This window comes from Ursus arctos, unplaced genomic scaffold, assembly GCF_023065955.2.
Source record: "Ursus arctos isolate Adak ecotype North America unplaced genomic scaffold, UrsArc2.0 scaffold_1, whole genome shotgun sequence".
NCBI lineage: Eukaryota > Metazoa > Chordata > Mammalia > Carnivora > Ursidae > Ursus > Ursus arctos.
The window spans coordinates 12,058,763-12,082,706 of NW_026622763.1; the positions used below are offsets into that span (position 1 = coordinate 12,058,763).

General features: G+C 50.6%; 1 protein-coding gene across 1 annotated transcript in view; it reads left to right on the forward strand.

The window, feature by feature from the left end:
* SCTR (secretin receptor) overlaps positions 1-23,944 on the forward strand; it is a 70,145-nt gene that overhangs the window by 35,791 nt on the left and 10,410 nt on the right. The window contains exons 4-9 of the mRNA XM_026510139.4: positions 5,274-5,377; positions 10,988-11,085; positions 11,998-12,130; positions 14,240-14,393; positions 21,279-21,339; positions 22,553-22,622. Of these exons, the coding sequence (XP_026365924.3) occupies positions 5,274-5,377; positions 10,988-11,085; positions 11,998-12,130; positions 14,240-14,393; positions 21,279-21,339; positions 22,553-22,622 (620 nt within the window). The remainder of the gene's footprint in view (positions 1-5,273; positions 5,378-10,987; positions 11,086-11,997; positions 12,131-14,239; positions 14,394-21,278; positions 21,340-22,552; positions 22,623-23,944) is intronic.

Below are 23,944 nucleotides of genomic sequence, written 5' to 3' on the forward strand. Positions count from 1 at the left end.
CTTTACACTAAAACCCACCAGCAACCCAAAGCCAGGTAAGGAAAGGATGACCAATGAGGAAGCCAAGACCATGCAGTGTGGGAGAGGAGTGTAAATTCCTCACTCCATAATTTTCTAGTATGCATGTGCACACACACACACACACACACACACACACACACACCCAGATCTGGGGAGCACACTGTCCCGCTCAGCCTCCTTGATGCCCAGCATACAGGAACTGCAGGGGACCGGGGAGACGGGTTTGAGTCCCCCTCCTCCACTTACTGCTTGGATAATGCCCACTGCCGAAACAGACAGATGTCCCAAATCTCAAAGCCTTCGTACGTGCAGAGCCTGCCCGCCTGAACTCCAAACCGGGTGCTCCTGATTACCACCAGGCCTGAATATGATCCCGCTTCGCCCACGTTGCCTCTGCCAGAACTTAGTCATGTGGCGACACTGACCTGCAAGGGATGTGGGAGAGTGTGGTCCAGCCAGGTGTCCGTCTCTGAGGCCTGAGAGCCCAAGTAACTCATTCTCAGCCTTGATTTTCTCATCTGGAAAAAGGGGGGAATAAACAGGACCCGTCTATGAGGCTGTGCTTGGAAATGAATTTTAAAAATCTCCATTTGTCCTTTCTTTCCCTCTCTTCTCCCTTCTTGCCTCCCGCCCCCCAACACACGCCTGCACACATGTGCCAGCAAACTTACCAACAGTCTTTTTCTCCCAGCGTGACCCTTCTATGTCTATGTCTGGGGTCCACAGAGCTCCCGACACATGAAATTAATCCACACGTGGTTGACCTGCAGCAACAGGCTGGTCAGGTGCAAGGCCAGGACCAGATCCTGGACTCCCGGTCCAGTGCTCCTCCCTTGTTGACCAAGCTCTTCTGTTGGAGGGACTTGAAGCTCCCCTCCTTTCCCAGCCTTCCCTCCGCAGCCCAGAGTGCAGGGCCTTGGCCTCCCCCATCTCCTCCTACCTTTCTGCAGAGGGGCCAGGCAGAGCCATGCTCCTGGCCAAATCCATTCCAATCAATTGCTAGAACGCCTTCATGCCTCATTAACTAGTAGCCTACTGCCTCCTTTTTGAGGATCCGCAACCCTTTAATTGCTCAAGAATCCCCGGAGTTCACCCAGGAGTGCAGTTCCAGGTCTACACGCTGTGGGCGAGTAGGCTGGGGTGGTACGCCTACCTCTGCTGCAGTTTCTTCTTTCTGCCGCATGGTGTCGCTGTGAGGCTGCAGGAGCCACCCGTCTACCAGTCCACTGGGGGACCCTGCTGGCTAGTGCTCCCGGCTTGTTGCGGGGCAGTGTCACCCCCCTCCCCGCCCAAGGGCCACTCTGTTCATACCCAGCCCCAGGCCCGGGCACCAGCCAGTCCAGGAGCACGGGTCAGGACCAGTCCAGCCTCAGTTAGCCACCAAGAACCATCTTCCTACCACCTTTTGCTTCCCCAAAGATCCCAGCCCCCTGGTCTCCTCTCAGGAAGGAGGGCTCCCCTCAGTGATATCTCACAGGATTCCAGCCCAACCCAGGGAGGAGTGCCCGGCAAGGACAGTCTGGTGTTTTGCACTGACCCTTCCTTCTGAGAGAAGAAAACAATAATAATAAATTATTTCCCAGGGCACCCACTACACGGGCCCACACAGGATGGTAATGCATGTGACCGGAGAAACTGCAGGCTGGAATCTGCCCCCAGCTATTTTTCTGTGTGTGCCAAGGTCTAGAATGTTCCCTCCAGGACGCATTCCTTTGATTCTTAATGGGGCACTGGTCTTCCAGAGTTCCTTGTTAGAAAACACACTTCCCAGGCAGGGTCAGGCCTTGGCCTTGCCCTTCTATTTTGGGATTGGAGCCTTAACACAGCAGAGGGTCCTAACCTGATGAGGGTCCTGGAGCCTTTTGAGAACTGGAGAAAAGCTTTGGACTGGCTCTTCCCCAAACTGCACTTTTTTATGCACAAAAGTACTGACTGTACCTTCAGAGGCCCTCGAGGCATACATGGACCTGAACCTGGGTAAGGAAGGACCCCTGTCCTGTTAGGAATTAACCGCAGGGGAAGTGGGGGTGTTGACGGGACTCCAGAGAGAGCCAGCCCTTGTCCCCTCTGCGGTTCTGCCAAGGGCCCGGTCAGCACAGGGCACCACCTTGTTAGCACACCGGGCGCCTGGCCTGGACCACATGCCGCATCTGTCCGGGGAATCCCACCGGGTCAGTGAGGAAAGGCCCCTAAATGGGCAGCCCAGCCCAGCCTCTAGGGACACCCTGGCTGATAACTGGTTCCGGGCTCCAGGGAGTTTGTGTTCTCTTGATTCAACTTCCCATCCAACCAAGTCGAAATGGGACCACCCTGCTTTCCCATCTGACACCCTAGCTCCCTTGACTTAACTGTAGAAATCTTGCACCCCCTCCTGAATGCCATGCCTCCGAGCCCCACCACCGCTGGTCAGTTTTGGAAAGGCTGAGAGGAGGAGGGACTCACCCTGTGGTGCTCGCTGGGCCGGGCACCAGGCTGGGCACTTCCTGGTGCTGTCGTGTTCCCTGCTCGGTCCTGCGGCATGGGTGGTTCTTGTCACTGGGCACAGAGAAGTGATGTACGTAAGCTCACACCCAGATGACCAAGAGGCAGGGCTGGGTTTCCCACTCAGATCCGGCTACTTGGAAACCTGTGCTCCAGGTCTCAGGAGCCTTCAGGGGCCGGGCATATCTCGATCCGGAAGGCGGAGATCTCCTGGGGCTAGAAGCTGCCCCTGGACCACAGGGAGAGGGCCAGGCGGGAGGGAGGCACAGAGAAGGGTGGCATCCTGGCTGGGCCCTGTTGCCCAATCGTGGGCCTTGGTTTTCTTATCTGGAAAATCAGCTAGCAGGATCTCCCTCACGGAGTGCTATGAGGATTGGATCAAAATCTGGAAATTAGCCTAGTGGCTGGTTCTAGAAATGCCAGCCACAGTTCTCGCTCGAGTTCAGCGGAACCCGTTTGACCCTGAACGCTGTGCACCAGTGGTCCAGACCCGAGGCCTGTACGAGAGGAGCATGCGAGGCCCAGCCGGGGTGGCTACGGCCGCTGGAGAGGGTACAAATTAGAGCAGAGGGGGTGTCAGAGCTCCTAACTCCAGGGCTGTCCCCTGAGCCCCCGCCACACCCGCCGCAGTCAGATCCTGGGGCCAGCCCTTGGCCCTCCTCTGCTGCCTGGAGTAAAGGATGCCGCTGGGCCAGGCAGGCTGCGGACTCCTCCTGGGGGCTTCCTAAGATTTCCTTCTTGGCGGCAGCTCCCCTTCCCCAGTCTTCGGGTTCCTGCTGTAAAAGCTCCTTGTGGGCAAACTTCCCTGTTCCTTTACAGAAGCGTTTACAGCGGGCTCTTGATCTCCACTCAGTTGCTTTTCTAGCCCACCAGCCAGCAAACAGAGGTGCTAGGGCTCTGGGTAGGCACGGAGCCCTGGGGAGCTCTTCGCTGCTAGGGGAGGCGGGGAAGCCAGCCACCTCTGTGCGAGGGGCGTGGGACTTGACCTTGCCCTTGTGCTGGAGGCGAATGCACACAAACGCGGGGGTGTGTGGCCAGAGGGCTGCGAACTCCTTCCGCTCCGGAAGGGGCGGCCCCCTGGAAACCAGACCACAGTGCTGCCGGCTGCCCTGGTGGTGGTTTTCAGGGACTCAAGTGAGATTTGAAACAGAACTTCCTTGGTGCGGCAGTGGCACCGAGAGCCTGAGGACATTTCACTATGGGAACCATAGTGAATCTCGCCAACCATGCCAGGTTCTTGGGGAGCCCAGCCATTAAATGGCAGCGGGACCTGGGATCGGGATAAGCAGGAGAAAGAAAGGGGATCAGTACGTAGTGTGTGGCTGAGAGCGAGGGTCCGAGACCCCGGGGTTCAAATCCCATTTCTTCCATTTCCTGTGCTGTGATCTTAAGCAGATTATTTAACTGCAGTGTGCCTCAGTTTCCCCAACTGTAAAATGGATGCAGTATTTACATGTTATAATGTATTTTCCTCTAAAAGTAACTGCCTAGTTCATAGTCTTGTTAGGGTTAGAGGAGTTGCTACTTGTCGCAGGCTTAGAGCAGTGTCTGGACATAGTAATCCCCAGGTGTTACCATAGTAGAGCACAGGATTTTGTAATGGAGCAGATACACGATCCTTCGAGAGTGAGATCAGTGGTTTTTTGTTGGGGGTGTACAATCAAAATCGCTCGGGACTGCTGTCCTTGAGCACGACATTTGGCATCATATGAGACACTGTAATCCCTTGAAAGAGTACTGGTGTCCTACCAGGGCGAAGGTTTATATTTATCTCCTGTGAACACCCAGGGGGTCAGGGAGCAGCCCCTGTTTTGGGAAAACCCACAAAAAGCCAGAAGTGGCCCCTCAGCCAGTGGGGGGTGGAGGATGGGCAGGGGAAGTCCCCCCTGGAGTGCCAGGGACCTTGATGCTGAGATTGGAGCCCAGGAAGGAAAGGTGGGGGGTGGGGTGGGGTGGCAATGGACAGACCCGGGGTGAGGCCATAGTGCCACGGGGTGGGACCCCTGGAGTGGGGCTGGGCCTGGGGACAGCCAGCTGGGCTGGGGAGCAGTGACCGGAAGCTCTGCAGGGGCGTGGGTCCAGTGGAGGAGAGCTGCTCGGACCATAGGGTTCTGTGATGTGTGCAGCGCCGGCCCCGTCTGTGGAGGCCTGTGTCTGGCACAGAGGGACGTGGGGTTGGGCAAGGCTGTGGGACCCCGAGAGGAAGGAAAGTAGTGCTTGGAGGCTGAGCGGGGTATTAGTTCAGAGCCGGCCTGCTTCATAGACCGAGGCCTCGGGGTCCTCGGGTCTGTCTCTCTCTCACCTGTGCACACAGGTCTTCATCTTTGGCCTTTCTAGGGCTATCTCCCTACGTTCCCTTCCCGGCCACTTCTTTTTTTTTTTTTCCTAAGATTTTTATTTATTTACTTAAGAGACAGCGAAAGTGAGAGAGATCACAGAGGGAGAGGGAGAAGTAGGCTCCCCGCTGAGTGGAGAGCCTGATGCAGGGCTCGATCCCAGCACACTGAGGCCATGACCTGAGCTGAAGGCAGACGCTTAACCAACTGAGCCACGCAGGTGTCCCTTTCCCGCCCGTTTTTACTGACCATTAACGTATTCTTCAGGGATTGGCTGGGCCAATTGGGAGCTGACTGTGTGGTTCAGAGGAAGGGAGCTGGAGCGAGCGACAGGGAAGTGGCAGGCGGCCCCTAAGGTGTGGCTGAGGGTTCGGGACCCCAGGCCATCTGTCCCCGGTCCCCACTGCTCACCTGCAGGATGCTTGGCCCCCACAGGTTCCATGTTTCGAAACTGCACACAGGACGGCTGGTCGGAAACCTTCCCCAGGGCTGACCTGGCCTGTGGAGTTAACGTGAACGACTCATCCAATGAGAAGCGGGTAAGCCTGTCTGCCCCTCTTTCTGGGCTGGGGGTCTGCTGGGTGAGAAGATGGAGTAGAGCCAGCCCCAGGTCAAGATCAGGGGACCGGGAGCTGCTCCTGTCACCCACCCCACCTGACTCATCATCCAGGGTTCGGGGGGCCTGCCTCACTGCCCTGGTTGTCAGCCCGGAGGGGGTGTTCTAAGGACCCCAGGCACAGTGAGAGCTGCCCTCTGTCGCCACGAGACTGGGGGTGACTTAGTCATGAAAGCGAAAGAGAAGCACCGTGGTGGCTAGATGCCTGGAGCCGGGCTGGTGAGTCTGAACCCTGACTGTGACCTTGGTGGGGGTGGGAGGACTTAATTTCTCTGTGCCTCAGTTTCTCCATCAGGCAAATGGGGCTGGTCATGGTTCTGACCTCACAGACTTGCCAAGAGAACCAAACGAAGTAATCTGGGGAAGTGCTGAGAAGGGGGACCAAGGTGGAGACTCAAGTTTCTTCCCTCCTGGGGCTTGTCACCCAGCTGGGGACACACATGAGGTCTTCAGGTCTGGCCAGAGCAGGGTACTTTTATTTTATTTTATTTTATTTTATTTTATTTTATTATTTTATTTTATTTATTTTTGAAGATTTTATTTATTTTTTGAACAGAGAGAGACAGCCAGTGAGAAAGGGAACACAAGCAGGGGGAGTGGGAGAGGGAGAGGCAGGCCCCCCGTGGAGCAGGGAGCCCAATGTGGGGCTCGATCCCAGAACCCTGGGATCATGACCTGAGCCAATGGCAGACACTTAATGGCTGAGCCATCCAGGCGCCCCAGAGCAGGGTACTTTAATAACGAGACCCAGCAAGGATTGATCAGTGGGTACAGATGGTTTTGGAGGAGTGGATGGGCTCTGACCCCTGCAGGTGACCATTTCTGTCACTGACTTATATGAGGACAGGAAGTTCATGTGATCACATGGCAAAGTCCATAAAATGAAGAGAGAACGTTCTTATGGTGGATGGCAGCACAGCTGTTCGAAAGGGTACTCTGGGCTGCAAGGAACAGAAATTTCCAACTTGCCTAATAAACAGACGTGGCTCATGTAACTGGGGGTGCAGAGAACAGGCTTCAGAACTCTTTCATAAAGCAGCACTAACAAACTGCGAAAGGACCGGGTTCTTTCCATTTCTCCTCCTGCTATCCTGTGGGCTTCTTCTCGAGGCTGCCACCTCTCTCGATGTAAGATGACTTCCATTAGTGATGACAGCCACAGACTCCCCCGTGCCTGCTTGTCTGACTTCCTATGGCTTCTTCCCAAAAGCAAGAAACCTTCTTCACCCAAACCCCAGCAAGCTTGTCCTCGCAACTCACTGGCCCAAAGTGACTTGAGCCTCCCCCCTCCCCCAAACCATCCCTGGCAGAGGGATGGGGTACAGGATTTGCCTTGGCCAGTGGTTCTCAAACCTTTTGGCCTTGGGACCTTTTATACTCTTAAGAATTATTGAGGATCCCAAGGAGCTTTTGGTTTTCTGAGTTACGTCTATTGAAACCACATCAGAGACACTGTTGGCTTAGACACATCAGCCGGGGAAGGACAGAGCCCAGGACCTTAACCATGATATTCGTCCAAGGTTGAAACTGTAAAATCCCAAAACAAGGAGCTGAAATTTAACAAAGGTAAATGCAAAGTGTGGACTTAACTCGGAATATGAATTAGCCAAAAATAGTGGGAAGGAGACCTACTTTGGTGTCAGCTCACATAAAAAATTTAAAAAATTACAATCCCTAAGATCAGAAAGGTTTGCAGGCTGTGTGATTTACTGTTGCCTAGATGCTGGTCCACAAGCTTCGTCTTCTACTTTGAGATTTGAATCCTCCTGTCTCTGATTGTTGAAATGTCTTTTCTCTTCTAATCAACTGATGATGGAAACGAGCACTTGTTGGCTGTCTTTTTTCAATGTCCTTACTTGATACATGCTGCTCTCTTCACCAACAAAAGCCCACAGTGGACTCAGATTAGCAGAAAGGACCAGGCTGCTGCTTGGGTAAATAAAATGGGGTTTGCTTACCTCGAGCAGAGGTTGGCACACTATGGCCCTTGAGCCAAATCCAGCCCACCACCTGCTTTTGCAAATAAAGTTTTATTGAGACATGGCTACGGCCATTTGTGCTACAAGAGCAGAGCTAAGTAATGGCAAGAGCCCAAATGGCACTCAAAGTCTAACACATTTATTACCTGTCCCTTTACAGAAAAAGTCTGCTGACCCCTCATCTAGAGGATGCAGAAGGAAGGTGGCCCAGTCAGGACACACAGCAGAGAGACAGGCAGCTTGACCCAGGACAGACAGCAGTGAGGCTACGGGACCCCGAGCTCCCTGGGGGGGGGGGGTGACGCCCATTGCAGATGGGGAGAGCAGGTGCATTGAGGGCACATCAGGCCTCTTGGGAGCAGGGCTGTTTCTGGATCAGAACTTACACACGTAATGCAGGGACAAGTGCAGCTGGCTGGCGTCCTGAGGGTTCCCTGGCAGACAATCAAACCAGCCGCGGGACAGTGCAGAGATTCAGCCCGAACGCCCCATACTTGTCACCCCGTGCCTCCCCATGCTGTCACCGACTATCCCAAATCTGCTTCTGAACTGTCAGCTGCAACACCAGGTGGTCCTAGGAGTGAGGCTCACGCCCTCAGGTCTGGGGCTCTAATTTCCTGACAGTTGACTGCTCTTCAATGTCCCAAAGTCTAGGCACCATGAATCTAAGGCAACCTACTGTCCTTTCGGCTCTCTCCTTCATTCCTGAGAGGCGGCTCCTGGCTTCTGGGATCGCAGTCACACCAGTGGGGAAGCTCAATGTCACATGGCAGCCATCCTATCAAAGGCCGCCTCTTGCTCTCAGAAAATTTGTGGTCACTCTGAGTCACATTTCTTTCTGGTAGCTTCCTCCCCCCAGAGCTCACACGCTGGGTCTTATGCCTCTACCTGTCAATTGTTCTAATACTTTTCTTCCCTAGGTTTGCTTGTTTGTTTCCTCGGGGTGTAATGTGCCCAGTTTTTTCATGCACTCTTCCCTTCTGCGGAAACATTCCGGTGTATTAATGTGCCTCTTAAAATAGCATGCCCAGAACTGGACGAAACACTCCGAATGTTCCGATGTTGCCTACTGTCCCACAGCACTCCATTATTGTAACTGAGAATAGGCCTAATTTTTTTTTTTAGCAGCTCCTTTATACCTCATACTTTATACCGCGATCTTGGACCCATGATTTGTGTTGAAGGGAGGATGATGGGGCGTGGGGGTGGGGGGTGGAGGTGGGAAAAAATTAACATCCTCTGAGTGTCTCATAAGCGCCAGGCATTGTCTAGATACACGACCTGATACTTTATCTGTTCTTCCGACAAGCCTGCAAGGTAGATATTATCCCCATTTTGCAGATGAGGAATCTGAGGCTCAGAGAAGTTAAGTAATTTGCCCAAGGTCACACAGCTGGTGAGTAACAGTCCTGGGTTTGGAAACCTTGTCTCTCGGCTCTGAAGCCTGCATTCTTTCCCTGCAGTACACTTCTTAACACCACGGAGCTGGGGCCATTTGAACCTCAAGGTCATTTTCATATGAACAGCTGTCAGCAAGTTTTCCCCAAATACTATTCTTGTGCCTGTTTTTTTTTTTTTTTAATTAATTACCTTTTTCTTCTGGTTGTAAAATAGTACTTACCCACTGGAGAGAAATGAAAAGTGTAGAAAAAATACAAATGAAAATAACAACTTTGTCCACAAACTTATCACCCAAAGTTAACCATTATTAACCTCTAACACATCTTTTTGCAGTCATGAGGTCTATGCATGTATGAGATTGAATCACATGAAATGGCCGGTATTCAATCATTTGACCTACAAAAAAGGACAATTTCATGTAATTCAACCTAATACAGACAGCAGGAATCATACTGTACATGTAAAATTTGTATTTTGCTTTTTCGCTTAACATTACATTCTTAGCACCTGCTGACATCTTTTAAAACTCCTGGTAAGCAGCATTTTAATGGTGGCAAACATGAAACTAACGATTTAAAGTAATTTAGTTGATCGTTCTATTGTTGGGCATTTGAGTGTTTTCCATCACAAATCATCTGTGATAAACATCTTGATGTATAAATATGCTTTTCCTTTTGCGCTTCTTTATTCGTGTGTGTGTACGTATGTGCTTTTTTCTTAGAATTAATTCCTAGAGGTAGAAGGGAGGTCAAAAGGAATGCATATTTCAAAGGTTCTTGATACATGCTACTTTCAGGAGAGATCGAAGCAATTTTTGCTCCCACTCTACCCTCAGCTGCATAGAATATTATTGCCTTTAAATATTTGTTCATTTGGTTAGGAACAGATGGTATAGCATTATTGGTTTAATTCTTTGATTTCTTTGATTTGACTCTTTTTAAGGCTGTCGCACAATTTGATTTTTTGAACCTAGAAGATGCAAGTTTTACATTTATGTTTGTATGTCACCTTCTTCCATCCCACTGAGATCTTTCTGAATCAAAGACGAGGCAGCACTGTGAAGTGGCTGTTGGTTGCATTAATGTGAGTGCAGAGTAGAGAGCAGGGCAGGCGATGCTGACTCTACTCCTCCCGGGTCAGAGAATACACTGGAGCTTTCCAGCTAGTGGTTCTGGGTGCCTTATTTAGGAAGGACGTTGACAAACCAGAGCATGTAACTTGAGCAGAAGGGTGAAGAACTGTGGAAAGAGATTGAAGGCAGGAAAAATATAATGCTGAGGCTATATTTGAGAGACAAGCAGGTAGAATAGCTGTATTAGGAAATGACAGATCTCTCTGTACGATATTTGCAGCTCTTCTAGAAGTCCAAAACTATTCCAAAATGAAAGGTTTATTTAAAAAAATAACAATAGGCCTTAGATATGGACAAATTCTATTTATTTCAAGTGGCTCCAGAAGAAAGTCCAATAGGTGTAATTTAAAAGTAGTAGATTTTATGATTTCTCTCATCTATGGAACATAAGAACTAGGATGATCGGTAGGGGAAGAAAGGGATAAAGAAAGGGGGGTAATCAGAAGGAGGAATAAAACATAAGAGACTATGGACTCTGAGAAACAAACTGAGGGCCTCAGAGGGGAGGGGGGTGGGGGAATGGGATAGACCGGTGATGGGTAGTAAGGAGGGCACGTATTGCATGGTGCACTGGGTGTTATATGCAACTAATGAATCATCGAACTTTATATCAGAAACCGGGGATGTACTGTTTGGTGACTAGCATAATATAATAAAAAATCATTTAAAAAATGTAATAGATTTTAGCTTCACATGAGAAAAAATTATCTAGTCTTTTGCTCCGTTGTCTACCAGATGACTTCCTCAAAAGGCGGTGAGCCTGTATCCCTTGGGGGTACTCAAGCAAAGGCTCGAATTCAGGGTGATGGTAAGGGGCGCTACGCATGGGGTCGTAGTTTGAGTTGGCGTAAGATGATCCCCGAGATCTTTTCCAAAGCCAAGGTGTTCCGAGTCTAGGAACGGAGGTGCGTGGAGCACAGCACTCGGTATCGAAAGATCGAGCTGCCCGAGCAGGTCCGCTCGAGGCAGAAAAAAGCCCAGCCAGCCGGTGGGAGGGGCTGAGACACGCCTGTCTCTGCAGCACGAGTACCTGCTGAAGCTGAAGGTCATGTACACCGTGGGCTACAGCTCCTCCCTGGTGATGCTCCTGGTGGCCCTCAGCGTCCTCTGTGCTTTCCGGTGAGAACACATTGCCAGCTCTCTGTCTCCCCAGCCTTCCGCAGGCACAGAAGTTAGGTCTCTTTAAATTACTTGGGCCAGAGAAAGGAAGGTCTGGGTGGGCCACTCGGTGACCTCTTGATCTACCCCTTCCCTGTGGCCCAAACACTGATGTTCCTGTGACCTTGTTCATACTTTTATTCATGCCACAGTCACTGAGCGTAACTAGGAACTTACCGCAGCCGTCGCACATGCGCTATTTGTAATTTTCACACAATGCTCTAAGATAAGTATCGTTACCCCCGTTTTACAAGGGTGTTAGCCAGACTCTTGCTTGCAAGAAACAGAAATCCACTTTAAAACAGTTTAAGTAAACAAAGGCGACCCGATCCCCATAATTGACAAGGTCAGGGGTACCTGGCTTTAGGAATGTCTGGATCTAGGTGCTCGAAGGTGTCAGCAGAACTAGGTCTGTCTCTCTCTCTTTCTTCAGTCTGCATCGGCCTCATCCTCAGGCAGGCTCTGTGCAGGGGTGGCAGAGACAACCGGCAGCAGCCGCAGGGGTACATTCCACCTGCTCGGCCACACCAGGACAAAGAGAGCCTCTTCTCCATTAATTGCAATCAAAGTCCTGGGGTGGGGGGTGGGGGGGATCTCATAGGCGGGGCTTGGGTCACATGCTCAACCTGAGCGTGTCACGGCAGCCAAGGGTGGAGTGCTCTGATTGGTCAGGCCTTTCGGCAGGGTGGGAGGATGGAGTCACGCCCTCCCGGAGCTTGAATGCCCTGTAAGAAAGCCTGTTTCTAGCACCAGATGACAGGCAATGAGTAACAGACTTCTGACCCCTCCCGCAAATGAGGAGATTCGGTCTCTGAGGCTTGCCCGAGGTCCCGGTCGTCTAGCCCCCCATGGCCCCGCATTCTCTCCCTCCAGGAGGCTCCACTGCACTCGCAACTACATCCACATGCACCTTTTTGTGTCCTTCATCCTGCGTGCCCTGTCCAACTTCATCAAGGACGCTGTGCTCTTCTCCTCGGACGACGTCGCTCACTGTGATGCCCACAGGGTAACATGCCTGCGTGCCCCAGAGTGTGGCCAGGCCTGCCCACCTTCCCCAGCCCAACTCGGGAGATGGTGGTGGCCCCCTCGCTCTTCCCCCAAGTCCCAGCTGAGGCTGCACTTGATGCCTAGAGGAGAGGGGCCAGTGCTGGGGCTGGGCCAGGGAGTCTGGGGAGAGTCCCATGTCTCCACGTGCACAGTCTGGGTCATGTATGAGAGCAGCTTGTCAGGAAGCCCCTGGGCGCCTCCCTTCAACTCCCAGCGTCCAGGAGTGGCTTAGCCACTCTGTCAGTTAGATACATAGCGACGCTCGTCTTTTCCCTCCACCTGCCAAGTCCCAGCTGTGGACAGATGGCCAGGCCTAAAGAGGGTTGAGGTTGGGTGTAGAAAGAAAAGTGAGAGCATATGCCCGTGTGTCTGCGAACACAGGTCTGTAGTAAAACAATTGTTTTGTTAAATCTAACCCCCTTCCTCCTTCTGAATGCTCAGATGACTCTTAATTCTTTGCTTTATTGTTCTGTGTATCAGTTGGGAATCCCTTTTGCTGCATATACCAGAAAACCGTACATCAGTGGCTTAAACAAATGGGGGTTGTTTCCCACATAAGCAGTCCACAGATGGGCAATCCAGAGGTGGCACAGTGGCTCCATGATGCCCTGGTGGACACAATCATTTTCCCTCTTTCTGCTCCAGCGTGCTTGATGCCATGCTTTGCACCGCTTGTTTACAACATGGCTGCTGCAGCCCCAGGCCTCACATCCATGTTCCAGTCAAGAAAGAGAGTCAGGGTTAAACAGTTTTTGTCTTTGGGCAACTTTGCCTTTTTAGGGTAGGAAAGAATGGCTGCCCCAAGACACCTATCTATATCTCATTGTCTAGAACTGTGTCATGTGACCACACCGAACTGCAAAGGAAGCTGGGAGATGGAGTTTTTACCATCACAGTGTCCGTAGCAGAGGCAAACAAGGGAGAAAGGGATTGGAGATTGAGTTTGGTTCGGTCAACCTCCCTGTCACTTCCCACCACTCACTCATATCTATAATTCCTTACAGCTCTGTTAAGTTTATTGTTTATAGTTGTGTGTGTGTGTGTGTGTGTGTGTGTGTGTGTGTGTGTTCTGACTCAAACTGAATCTCCCTTCGGGATACTGGCAAGATGAAGTGAGAGCACCAGAGTGAGAGTCAGAAGGCTTAAATTCAGGCCCCCCACCTCACTGTCCAGCAGCGTCCCGCAGGGAACCTTCTTGGGTTCCACTAAACATCAGACTCCCGAGCCAGTCACGGGCCCTGCCCAGAATCCAAGTCTATGGGCAGCCGTAGGGCAGGAACCACAGCTGGCCAGCAGGGCAGCACCGGGCCCTCCTCCTCTGTGGGAGTGACCTCCACGTACCCATGTAGCAGCCCTCAGGCCATCCCAGAAGCTGTCCTCTCCCCAGGGGACACGGTGAAAGGAAAGGCGACCCTTGTCACATGGGAATGGTTGCCTTGCTGGCATGGAAGCCTGTGCCCCACAAGTCTCCAGGCACAGCCTCGGGTGATCCCTGCAAGAAACATGCCTCTACCAAGTCACCACGTCAGGCGAGGCCAGCACTGGTATCTGCATCTGGTAGTTAGAGGCCTCCAGAACAGACACAGTGTGCCAGTCAGGGGCCATTTTCACTATAATCAATGTTGCCTCCTAACATAATTGGTATGTCCCTTCTTCATCTGTTTCCGGGGAAATAGCTTGGAAAGGATTTTGTTAATCCTTTGCTCAGAAATCCCTTTCCTTCTCCTGGCCTGTGCGCTCATGCGCAAAGGAGGAACTCGGGCGCTGGGCCCTACCCGACACCGCTTTGTAGCTGGCAGTCGGTTCCAGGGTTTGCATGCACTGCCCGCTTCTCTGATGGCCCATCAGCCTTCTTGGCTGAGCCTGCTAGCAGGTGGACTTCCACCCTCTAGAGAACTCTGCAGGCCTGGGTTCTGAGGGTGGACGGCCACAGGGAATGGCCAGGAGCCCCCAGAGACTCGCTCTGTGACCTGACCCCTACCACGTCCTGTCACATCCTTCCGGGGAGGCCGCGGGAGGGAAGCCCGCTGTCGCCCAGCCTGGGGCTCACCTGCCTCTCTCTGTCCAGGTGGGCTGTAAGCTGGTCATGGCTTTCTTCCAGTACTGCATCATGGCCAACTACGCCTGGCTGCTGGTGGAAGGCCTCTACCTTCACACGCTCCTCGTCATCTCCTTCTTCTCCGAAAGGAAGTGCCTCCAGGGATTTGTTGCCCTCGGATGGGGTATGTTTCTCCGTGGGTGTAACGGCTGGGGTATGTGGGAAAAGGCACTGAGCCAGAGGATTTGGTTTCTAGCTCCAGCCCCACACTCAGTTAAGTTAGTTAACCTGTCAAATCTTAGGCAAGATACTTCAACTTCCTTAGACATTCCATTCATAGATTTTCATTCTCGCTTCCTTTCTAAATCAGTTAGGGTACTTTTGACTGTAGGTATGAGAAAATCTGGCTTGATCAGCTTTAAACATAAAAGAAAGCAATTGGCTCATATATCTGAAAAGTCCAGGGATCACCAGCTTCAGGTGAGGCTGGATCCAGCAGCTCAACACCGTTTCTTTGTGCCTTTCTACTTCGCCTTCTGTAACATCAGCTTTCTCATTAGACTGGTGCTCCCAGTGTAACTGCCAGCAGATTCTGGGCTACCAGCTTCCTTGTTGTATCTAATGAGAGAAAAAGTCACGTCCCAGCATTCCCAACAAATACTCTGAGGTTCACTCTGATCAGACCAGCTTGTCTCAGACACATCTTGAACCAATCACAGAGGCCTGTGTGAATGGAATACACTGATTGGCTTAAGCTACTCAGACCACACAGCTTCCCAAAGGAATTTCAGGGTTCATTTGTAGAAAGGAGGGGAAATGGTAGTAAGATAGCCAGCTGCAAGCCCTATTCCATCTCTTCCCCCTTTCCATTCTGATCAGTGGAGATGATAACTCCATTTCTTGAGCCCTTACTATGAGCACAGCACTCTACCTGCATTATTTAATTGCCTCCACAGCCTCCAGAGGCCCTTCAAAGAAACCTGCTCAAAGACAGGATGTGATATGCTCGTCTCACACTGTAGACAAGGGCAGACCCAGCATTCAAACCAAGACTTGTCTGTTTCCGAAGGCCCCTTAACTCTTATTCTGCCATTAACAAACACCCATCCATCCATCCATCCATCCATCCATCCATCCATCCATCCATTGTTCATTTGATAAACATACGTAAGTTACCCACTGGGTTCTAGAAAGATAGCCAGGTTCCTCTGAGTGACTCATATGCCTACAGGGATAGTCATGTGTACCAGCCATTAATTTCATTTGCTTTCTTCTTAGTGCCTTTAATTAAGAAATGCCCCTGCCAGGAAAGCCCTGTCTTTTCTGCTTGTCTAAATCCTTCCGCGCAAGGGCCCTATCTTCTCACATCAGGGAAGTCACCTGAGCTGCCGGAGCTGACCGAGCCCTCCTATAGACTTTGGCAGCCTGATTAGCACATGACCCTTGGCCCGCGGGAGCTGTGGGGCTCTGCAGATCTTAGGATTTCTGCAGGGGACAGTAGTCCCAGAGTACTGGGGGACCAGGGACCTGCCTTATTCAGTTGACCTCCAAAAAAGGACCCAGTTTGGAACCTTGTTCACTAACCACTCCCAGATCTGCCAGGATCTTGTCATATGAATATAGGCAGTTTCATTATCTCTAATATCAGGATCACAATTTATTCAACTTTCTTCGAGCATTTCTTTGTGCTCAGTGGGGCTTCTAGAGATTACAGAAACAAAAACAGTTCCATCATTCAAAGGGGTCGTTGTCTAGTGGGGAGACAAAATTGCATTGCGACTCTCCGTCAAGGATTTTTTGGAGGGCTTATTTTATTTTAATTTAATTTTAAAGATTTTATTTATTCATTTGAGAGAAGAGAGAGCACAAGCTGGCAGGGAGGAGCAGAGGGAGAAGCGGGCTTCCTGCTGAGCAGGGAGCCCAACACTAGGCCGATCCCAGGACCCTGGGATCATCACCTGAGCCGAAGGCAGATGCTTAACCGACTCAGGAGCCCCTCGGATTGTTAGGAAGCGTTTAAGTGAGATCATGAGAGCCTTCCTTTCTTTCTCAAATATTTATTGAGCATCTGCTATATGCCAGGCCCTGGGGGTGGAACAGCGCAGAAAACAGTGGTTTCTCCCCTCCTGGTCTCTCCACCTGCACAGCCCCAAGGACTCCATGAAGGAACTCAGGAAGGCGTAAATTTTTCCGTCTGGGAGAAGCCTTTCTCTTGCAAAAGCAGGGGCCCCTCCTCAATTTGGCAACTTGTTTCCCCAGAGATAGGTTGCATGCTTACTATAAGACTGAAAAAAAAAAAAGGTAGAAAAAAAATTACGCTGGTCTCATCTAATGAACATTTTTGGGGGGTTCCTTCCAGACTATTTATCCTACTCAGTTTTTCTCCACATTGTTGTGGTCATTTTTTTTTTTTAAGATTGTATTTATTTATTTGTTAGAGAGAGAGCGAGCACACATAAGCAGGGGGAGTGGGAGGCTCCCCGCTGAGCAGGGAGTCCGATGCGGGGATTTGGGGACTCGACCCCGGGACCCTGGGATCACGACCCAAGCCAAAGGCAGACGCTTAACTGAGCCACCCAGGCGCCCCTGTTGTGGTCATTCTATATGTAGAATTCTGAATCTTGTTTCTTTCTGTTAATACACAGGTGTGCTCTGTAATCTTCCACTTCTGCCATAAACATTTTTAACTAGTCTGTGGACGTATTTAACCAAATATCTATTATATGAACATTTAGGTTGTTTCTAATTTTCCACTCTTATAAATAACACAGTGATAAATACTTTGATGGACAAAAGCTTATTTGCGTGTGTAATACGGAATCCTAGACTTGGGATCACTGACTCAGAAGGAGTGGACACTTCTAAGGTTTTCAGTGCTTACCCAACACTTGTACTTCTTCAAGGTGGCTGGGCTGTCAGTCTGTACGCAGAAAAGGGTGACACCTCTGGCTTTTGCGGGAAGGAACTAAGCTCCCACTCACGAAGCTGGTGGTTCTCCAGTTGGAGCCTGCGTCCGAGTCACAAGGAGGGTGTGTCAAGCCCAGCTGGCTGGACCCCACGCCCTGCGCCTCGGAGCCAGTTGGCCTTGGGTGCAGCCAGAGACTCTTCATGTCTAACAAGGCCCCAAGTGACTCTGACACTGATAGTCTGGGGACCACACTATGAAACCGTAACTCCAGCCATTATTGGTTTTCCCACTTTCCGCCAACTCTGTTAAAGATAGACGACAATGAACAGGGGGCCCTTCAGAACCCAAGTTCTTTGCCCAAAGCACCCAAAACTGAGGCAGGGAATTTAAAATATGTATCTTATTTTTATGAAAGTCATGCACATCCTCGGTTTAAAGAATTAAGTAGGGGGGCCCCTGGGTGGCTCAGTCGGTTAAGCATCTTCCTTTGGCTCAGGTTATGATCTTCGGGGCCTGGGATCAAGCCCCGCATTGGGCTCCCGGCTCAAGGGGTGAGCCTGCTTCTCCCTCTCCCTCTGCCGCCACTTCCCCTGCTTGGGCACATACTCTCTCTGTCAAATGAATAAATAAAATCTTTTTTAAAAAAGTCCTATTCAGTGTATGTATCATTATATCTATGTAAATGTTTACTGCTGGCCTGAGTGGTGTGCAATGATTTTACTTCCAGTAGTTAACCTTTTGTTTTTTATGGAGTCACTTTTAATCGACTTCTTTGTTTTATGTTGCTGTCCTTAATTCCCCCCCACACCCCCGTTCTCCCACAGAACTGGAAAACCATCTGATGTGTTTCCCAAATCCTCCCATGCCAACAGGAAATCTATCAGTTCCCATTTGTTTGGTTTCTTCCTGCTCTATTCCTTTCCTACGGGCTGCCGGGCTGCCGTAAACAAATTGCCACATACTCGGGGGCTTAAAACAATAGAAATTTATTCTCTCATAGTTCTAGTGGCCAGAAGTTCAAAATCAAAGCTCTGGCAGGGTTGATTCCTTCTGAAATGCTCCATGCCTCTCTTCCAGCTTCTGGTCGTTGCTGGCAGTCCTTGGCGGATTTTGGCTTGTGATGGCATCCTTGTGATTTCCCCCTCCGTCTTGACGTGGCCTTTCTCCCTCTGTGTATCCTTTCACTCTGTGTCTTTCATGGCCTTCTCATAAGGGTGCCAGTCTTATGGGATTAGGGCCCCCATATGACTGGCATCCTTATAAGTATGACCTCTTCTTAACTAATTCCACCTGCAAAGACCTTATTTCCAAATAAGGTCACACTCGAAGGTTCTAGATAGATATGAATTTAGGGAGGATGCTTTTCAACCCGATAGAGTCACCAATGTTCTTTCTAGAGCCTTCTGACTTCCTGCTCTATTTGGGCTGGTTGTTCTCTAGACTTGCTCAATTCCCTTACCCTTCATGCTGAGAATTTCCTTCATTTTCCTCTGTAAATCCTACTCCTTTATTTCTTTTCTTTAAAAGATTTTATTTATTTATTTGGCAGAAAGAGAGAGAGAGAGCATAAGCAGGGGGAGGGGCAGAGGGAGAAGCAGAGTCCCCGCTGAGTGGGGAGCCTGATGGGAGACTCGATCCCAAGACTCCGGGATCATAACCTGAGCCGAAGGCAGATGCTTAACCGGCTGAGCCAGCCAGGCGCCCTTCCTTAATTTCTTATTTCCTCCGTGGTTTGCTCCCTGGTGGTGCTGGAGCACACGCTTCAGTACCTGTCTAGCAAAGAGTGCAGGGAATGTACATGTTTTTGAGCTGCATATCTGAAAATATCTTTTTCAACTTTCACACCTAATTTATAGTTTTCCTGGCCATACAAATTAGATTGAAAAAAATCATTTTCTCATAGAATTTTGGAGGCTTTCTCTTTGGGCATCTGATGTTACAGGATGTGCTGTGTTTTTTTGTGTTTTTTAAGATTGTATTTATTTATTTGAGTGAGAGAGAGAGCGAGAGAGCATGTGCACAAGTGGGGGCAGAGGGCAAGAGGCAGAGGGAGAAGCAGGCTCCCCACTGAGCAGGGAGACTGATGTGGGACTTAATCTCAGGACCCTGAGATCATGACCTGAGCCGAAGGCAGATGCTTAACCGGCTGAGCCAGCCAGGCGCCCTTCCTTAATTTCTTATTTCCTCCGTGGTTTGCTCCCTGGTGGTGCTGGAGCACACGCTTCAGTACCTGTCTAGCAAAGAGTGCAGGGAATGTACATGTTTTTGAGCTGCATATCTGAAAATATCTTTTTCAACTTTCACACCTAATTTATAGTTTTCCTGGCCATACAAATTAGATTGAAAAAAATCATTTTCTCATAGAATTTTGGAGGCTTTCTCTTTGGGCATCTGATGTTACAGGATGTGCTGTGTTTTTTTGTGTTTTTTAAGATTGTATTTACTTATTTGAGTGAGAGAGAGAGCGAGAGAGCATGTGCACAAGTGGGGGCAGAGGGCAAGAGGCAGAGGGAGAAGCAGGCTCCCCACTGAGCAGGGAGACTGATGTGGGACTTAATCTCAGGACCCTGAGATCATGACCTGAGCCGAAGGCAGATGCTTAACCGACTGAACCACCCAGGCGCCCCTGCAGTGTTACTCTTCTTCCCCAAGCATTTTTAACAATCTTTTTCTGCATAAGCTTCAGGGTCTTCTCTCTGTCCCCTGTGTTTTGAAATGCCCTAGGGATGTGCCCCCATGAGAGCGGATTTCATCCTTTTTGCTGACATCCGGTGGTCCCTTCATCTGGAAACTCACATCCTTCATTTCTTGGACCATGTTCTTACATCACCTATTTGATTTCTTTCCCTTTGGGTTTATCCTCTCTCTGAAACTTTTAATCAGATAGTGCACATCCTGGAATTGACCTCTGATGTTTTCATGTCTTTCCTCTTACTTTTCATTCCACTCTTTGTGTTCTGCTTTCCGGGCGACTCCTGGTTTTTACCTTCCAACCCATCTTTGGAGTCTTTTATCTTGGTTATCATATATTCAATTTCTAAGCCCTCTTCCTTGCTCTCGGACTGCTCCTATTTTCGGCATCCTGTTTGGGTCTTGCAGATATAATCTTTCCTCTTATCTCTGATGATATTCCTTAGAGTTGCTTTTGTCCAAGTTCCTCCTACAGCCTGCATGGTCTGTTTCCTTTGAGTTCCTTCTCTCTGATTGTTTTGGTCCTTGTCTTTTATGTAATCAGCTTTCCTCAGATGTCCCTGACCTTGACTGTCTGTTCATGTTGAAGAATGAGTCACTCAGAGCGGACTGAAGGGCCCATGCGTGGGGTGGAGGGTGTGCGTGTGGGTGTGGGTGTGGGTCTGTGTGTGCGCACACGGCATGACTGGGCTGGAAGTGGCCACTGTCTCGGGGGGTCCCCAGCATCACCATCTATATGCCCTTTGTCTGGGGCTGTTGGATTCCTCCAGAGAAAAATCCTTGAATCTCCCGCCTGGGTGAAAACCTGCTTGCTGGAGGTCTCCAACCCGAACAGCCCAGAGATAGGGCTGTTACCATTCAGGTGTGGACGAGCACGTCCATTAGAAATAGAATGAGCCATATACATATATCCTAAAATTTTCTAGTAGCCCCAGTAGACACAGTAAAGAGAAGCGGGTAAAATTAATCTCAATAATCTATTTTATTTAACCCGGTATAAAAATATTTTTATGTCAACATATAATTAATATAAAAACTAGCATATGTCACCTTCTCTTATTCCTACTAAGTCTTCAAAATCAGTTGTCTTGCACTTACAAGCACATCTCCAGTGGGACCAGCCACATATCAAGTACTCCATAGCTACATGTGACCGCTGCCCAGGACAACACGGGTGTAGACCATCACTTCTCCCTTCTCTTCCCTGCAGAGGGCTTCCTGAGTCTTCCCCAGGCTCCCAGGACATCCTGAGCCCCTGAAGAACTAGCTGATTCTGCCTCAGTTCCCAGGGCATGCCTGGGACCCCAGAAGCAGGAGGCTGCCCATTTGCACAGGATTGACTAGGGGGTCTCTGTGGCACCTGCTTGCTCCCGGGCTGGGCAAACTGCCCAGTTCTTGTACAGGGGTTGAAAACTGAGTCCCCTCTCCTCCCTCCCTCCCTCCCTTCCTCCCTTTATTTTCAATCTTCAGGTTCCCCGGCCATTTTTGTTGCTTCGTGGGCTATCAGCAGGCTCTTTCTGGAAGATGTGGGGTAAGCTGTTTGAAGGAGAGGTAACGAGAGTGTATTTGATATTGTCTAGTTCTTCAAGCAGGGTGGCCACTTCTTTGGCGCTATCTAGGAGAGGCCTGTTTTTCAAGCGGGGGGCCACAGCAAGTACTCTAGAGCGCTGGGCCGGTCCGCACCCTCCTGGGCCTGCCTCCCTTCCCACCCACGCCGGCAGCTCCGTGGGAAGAGCGGGTCCTGGGCAGGAGCCGTGCAACTCCAGGCAGGTGCCGCTCAGTGAGGCAGCTCTGCGCCAACCCCGCTTTTCCTTCCTCCTGGGGTCTCTCCCTCCTCTGCTCCTCCCTACTCCCCCTCTCCCCCCGGGTGTTTGAGAGTCCAGCAGAGGTGGGAGCAGGAAAGGGGCAGCGCATTCCCAGCGACTCCTGATGGGCACAGAGCGATCTAGCCTTGTTCTCTAAGGCTGCTGGTCGCTGGGGATGGAGGTCAGCCCGGGGGCCCTGCTGGGACGTGGCACGCGGAAAGCAGCCGGGGAGGAAGTGAGACAGCGGGACAGAGCAGAGGCAGTTTCTCATCGGCACACTGACGCAAGCAGGCCAGGATGTGGATTAGGTCAGAGGAGGCTTGCCAGTGTCTTGCCGTCCAAATAGGGCCCCAAATAATCGTTTCAAAATAATGCATTTAATTGGGTGAATTCGATTTTTTTAAAAATCTGGATTTTTAGCTTCTCCAGAGAACATGGGAAGTTCTACCAACATCTCTCATTTTCCCTTTTGGAAAAAATCAGCCGGAGCAGAATTGCGGCTGTCTTAGGCCACGCGCAGGCTCTCCAGCTTGCCAAGTAACCCCCCCACGCCTGATGTCCCAGGGTCCTGCGGCCACACGTCAGTCACCCAGCCACTTCACTCACTGATGTCCCCTGCCTGGCCATTGTTGGCAGTCAAGTTTGTCACGGTGCTTGCTTTGAGGTTCTGGGATCTTCTGGCTGTCAGGTGCCACAAACGTCTGCTGCCCCAGACACTCACTGGGCAAGCACGGAGGGGGGGGGGGCTGCTCCAGCGGCCTCTGAAGCGCTCCCAGGCAGCAGGAGAGGGTCAGTTCTAACGGCGCTGGGCACACAGTCCCAGTCCAGTGCTCAGGGCCACCAGCACAGGCCCTTCATCTGAAGAGCAGTTGAGGGAACTGGTCTTTCCTGGTCACCTCAGCTCTCCACTCCTAACGCTGCCTGGCTGGCCCTCCGCAGGTGCTGGGACATCAACGCCAACGCATCCATCTGGTGGGTCATTCGGGGGCCCGTGATCCTCTCCATCCTGGTGAGTGGCCATTTACGTTCTCAAGTGCTTCTGCTCTGTGGTCAGGGTTGGGAGGCCTGGAGCTGAGCCTGTGGGTACAGACAGGAAATAGGGGGACAGAGGACGGGGGCGGGGGGGGTAGGACACACTGGGGTTGTCTCCTGGAAAGAATCAGCCCCTCAGCTGTGCACAAGGCTCCGAGGGACACCACGGCTGCAAGACCATTTGATAGGAAATGGGCTCACTGGAGGCAGAGAGGGTGCAGCACAGGGTAGCAACCCCCTCCCCTCCCCCCCCCCGCCCCCCCTTCCCGTCTTCCCCAGGCTGGCTGATGACTTTCCAGGGACAAGTGGGAGGAGGGGGCCATTCCAGGGCCTCCTTCTTTTTTTCTTTTTTCTTTTTTTTTAAGATTTTATTTATTTATGTGACAGCCAGCGAAAGAGAGAACACAGCAGGGGAGTGGGAGAGGAAGAAGCAGGCTCCCAGCGGAGGAGCCCGATGTGGGACTCGATCCCGGAATGCCGGGATCACGCCCTGAGCCGAAGAAAGACGCTTAACGACTGCGCTACCCAGGCGCCCCTCTTTTTTTCTTTTCTTTTCTTTTTTTTTAGTAATAGAATTTATGTAAAAAAAAAAAAGTTGGAAAATACAAAATGTGTTTTCCAAAAGGGAATAAAATCACACATACTTTTAGGACCTAGACACACACTGTGAATACACATGTGCATTTCCTTCCTGTCTTTTTCTTTGAGCACACACACTGTTTTCAAAATGCTTAGTATAGTTTTATATACTAGTTCGTTTTTCACTTAGCAATAGATGTGCGCTGGCCCTGGCCTTTGCACTGTTGTGCAAAGACCCCCAGGACGGTCTTTCCTCATTGAGTTAGGCCAGTTTCCTTGCCATCATTCTGGGGATCTGACTGCCCAGCCCGGGAGAGCCTTGGCTGAGGGACGATGGGCCCCAGGATCTGGGCGGATTTCACCAGACTGTGGTCTATCTAGTGATGTTTGGTGGGCACTCCTGATGCAGAATATCTCCCAACAGGGGCCCCTGGCTGGTTCAATCAGAAAAGCATGCGACTCTTGACGTCAGGGTCATGAGTTCGAACCCCATGTTGGGGGTAGAGATGACTTAAATAAATACATAAGAACTTAAAAAAAAAAATCTCCCAACCAGTAGGTCACAGGGCCTAGAATTCCACTATTTAGGATTCATTCTGGAGATCTTAAGTATTTTTCTTTTTTTTTTGCCTTCAAGTGCTCCCTATAAAATTAAATGCATCTCTAAGACAAAAAAAAAAAAATAGATGAAAGTAAAATAGCCTTTATTCATTTATACCG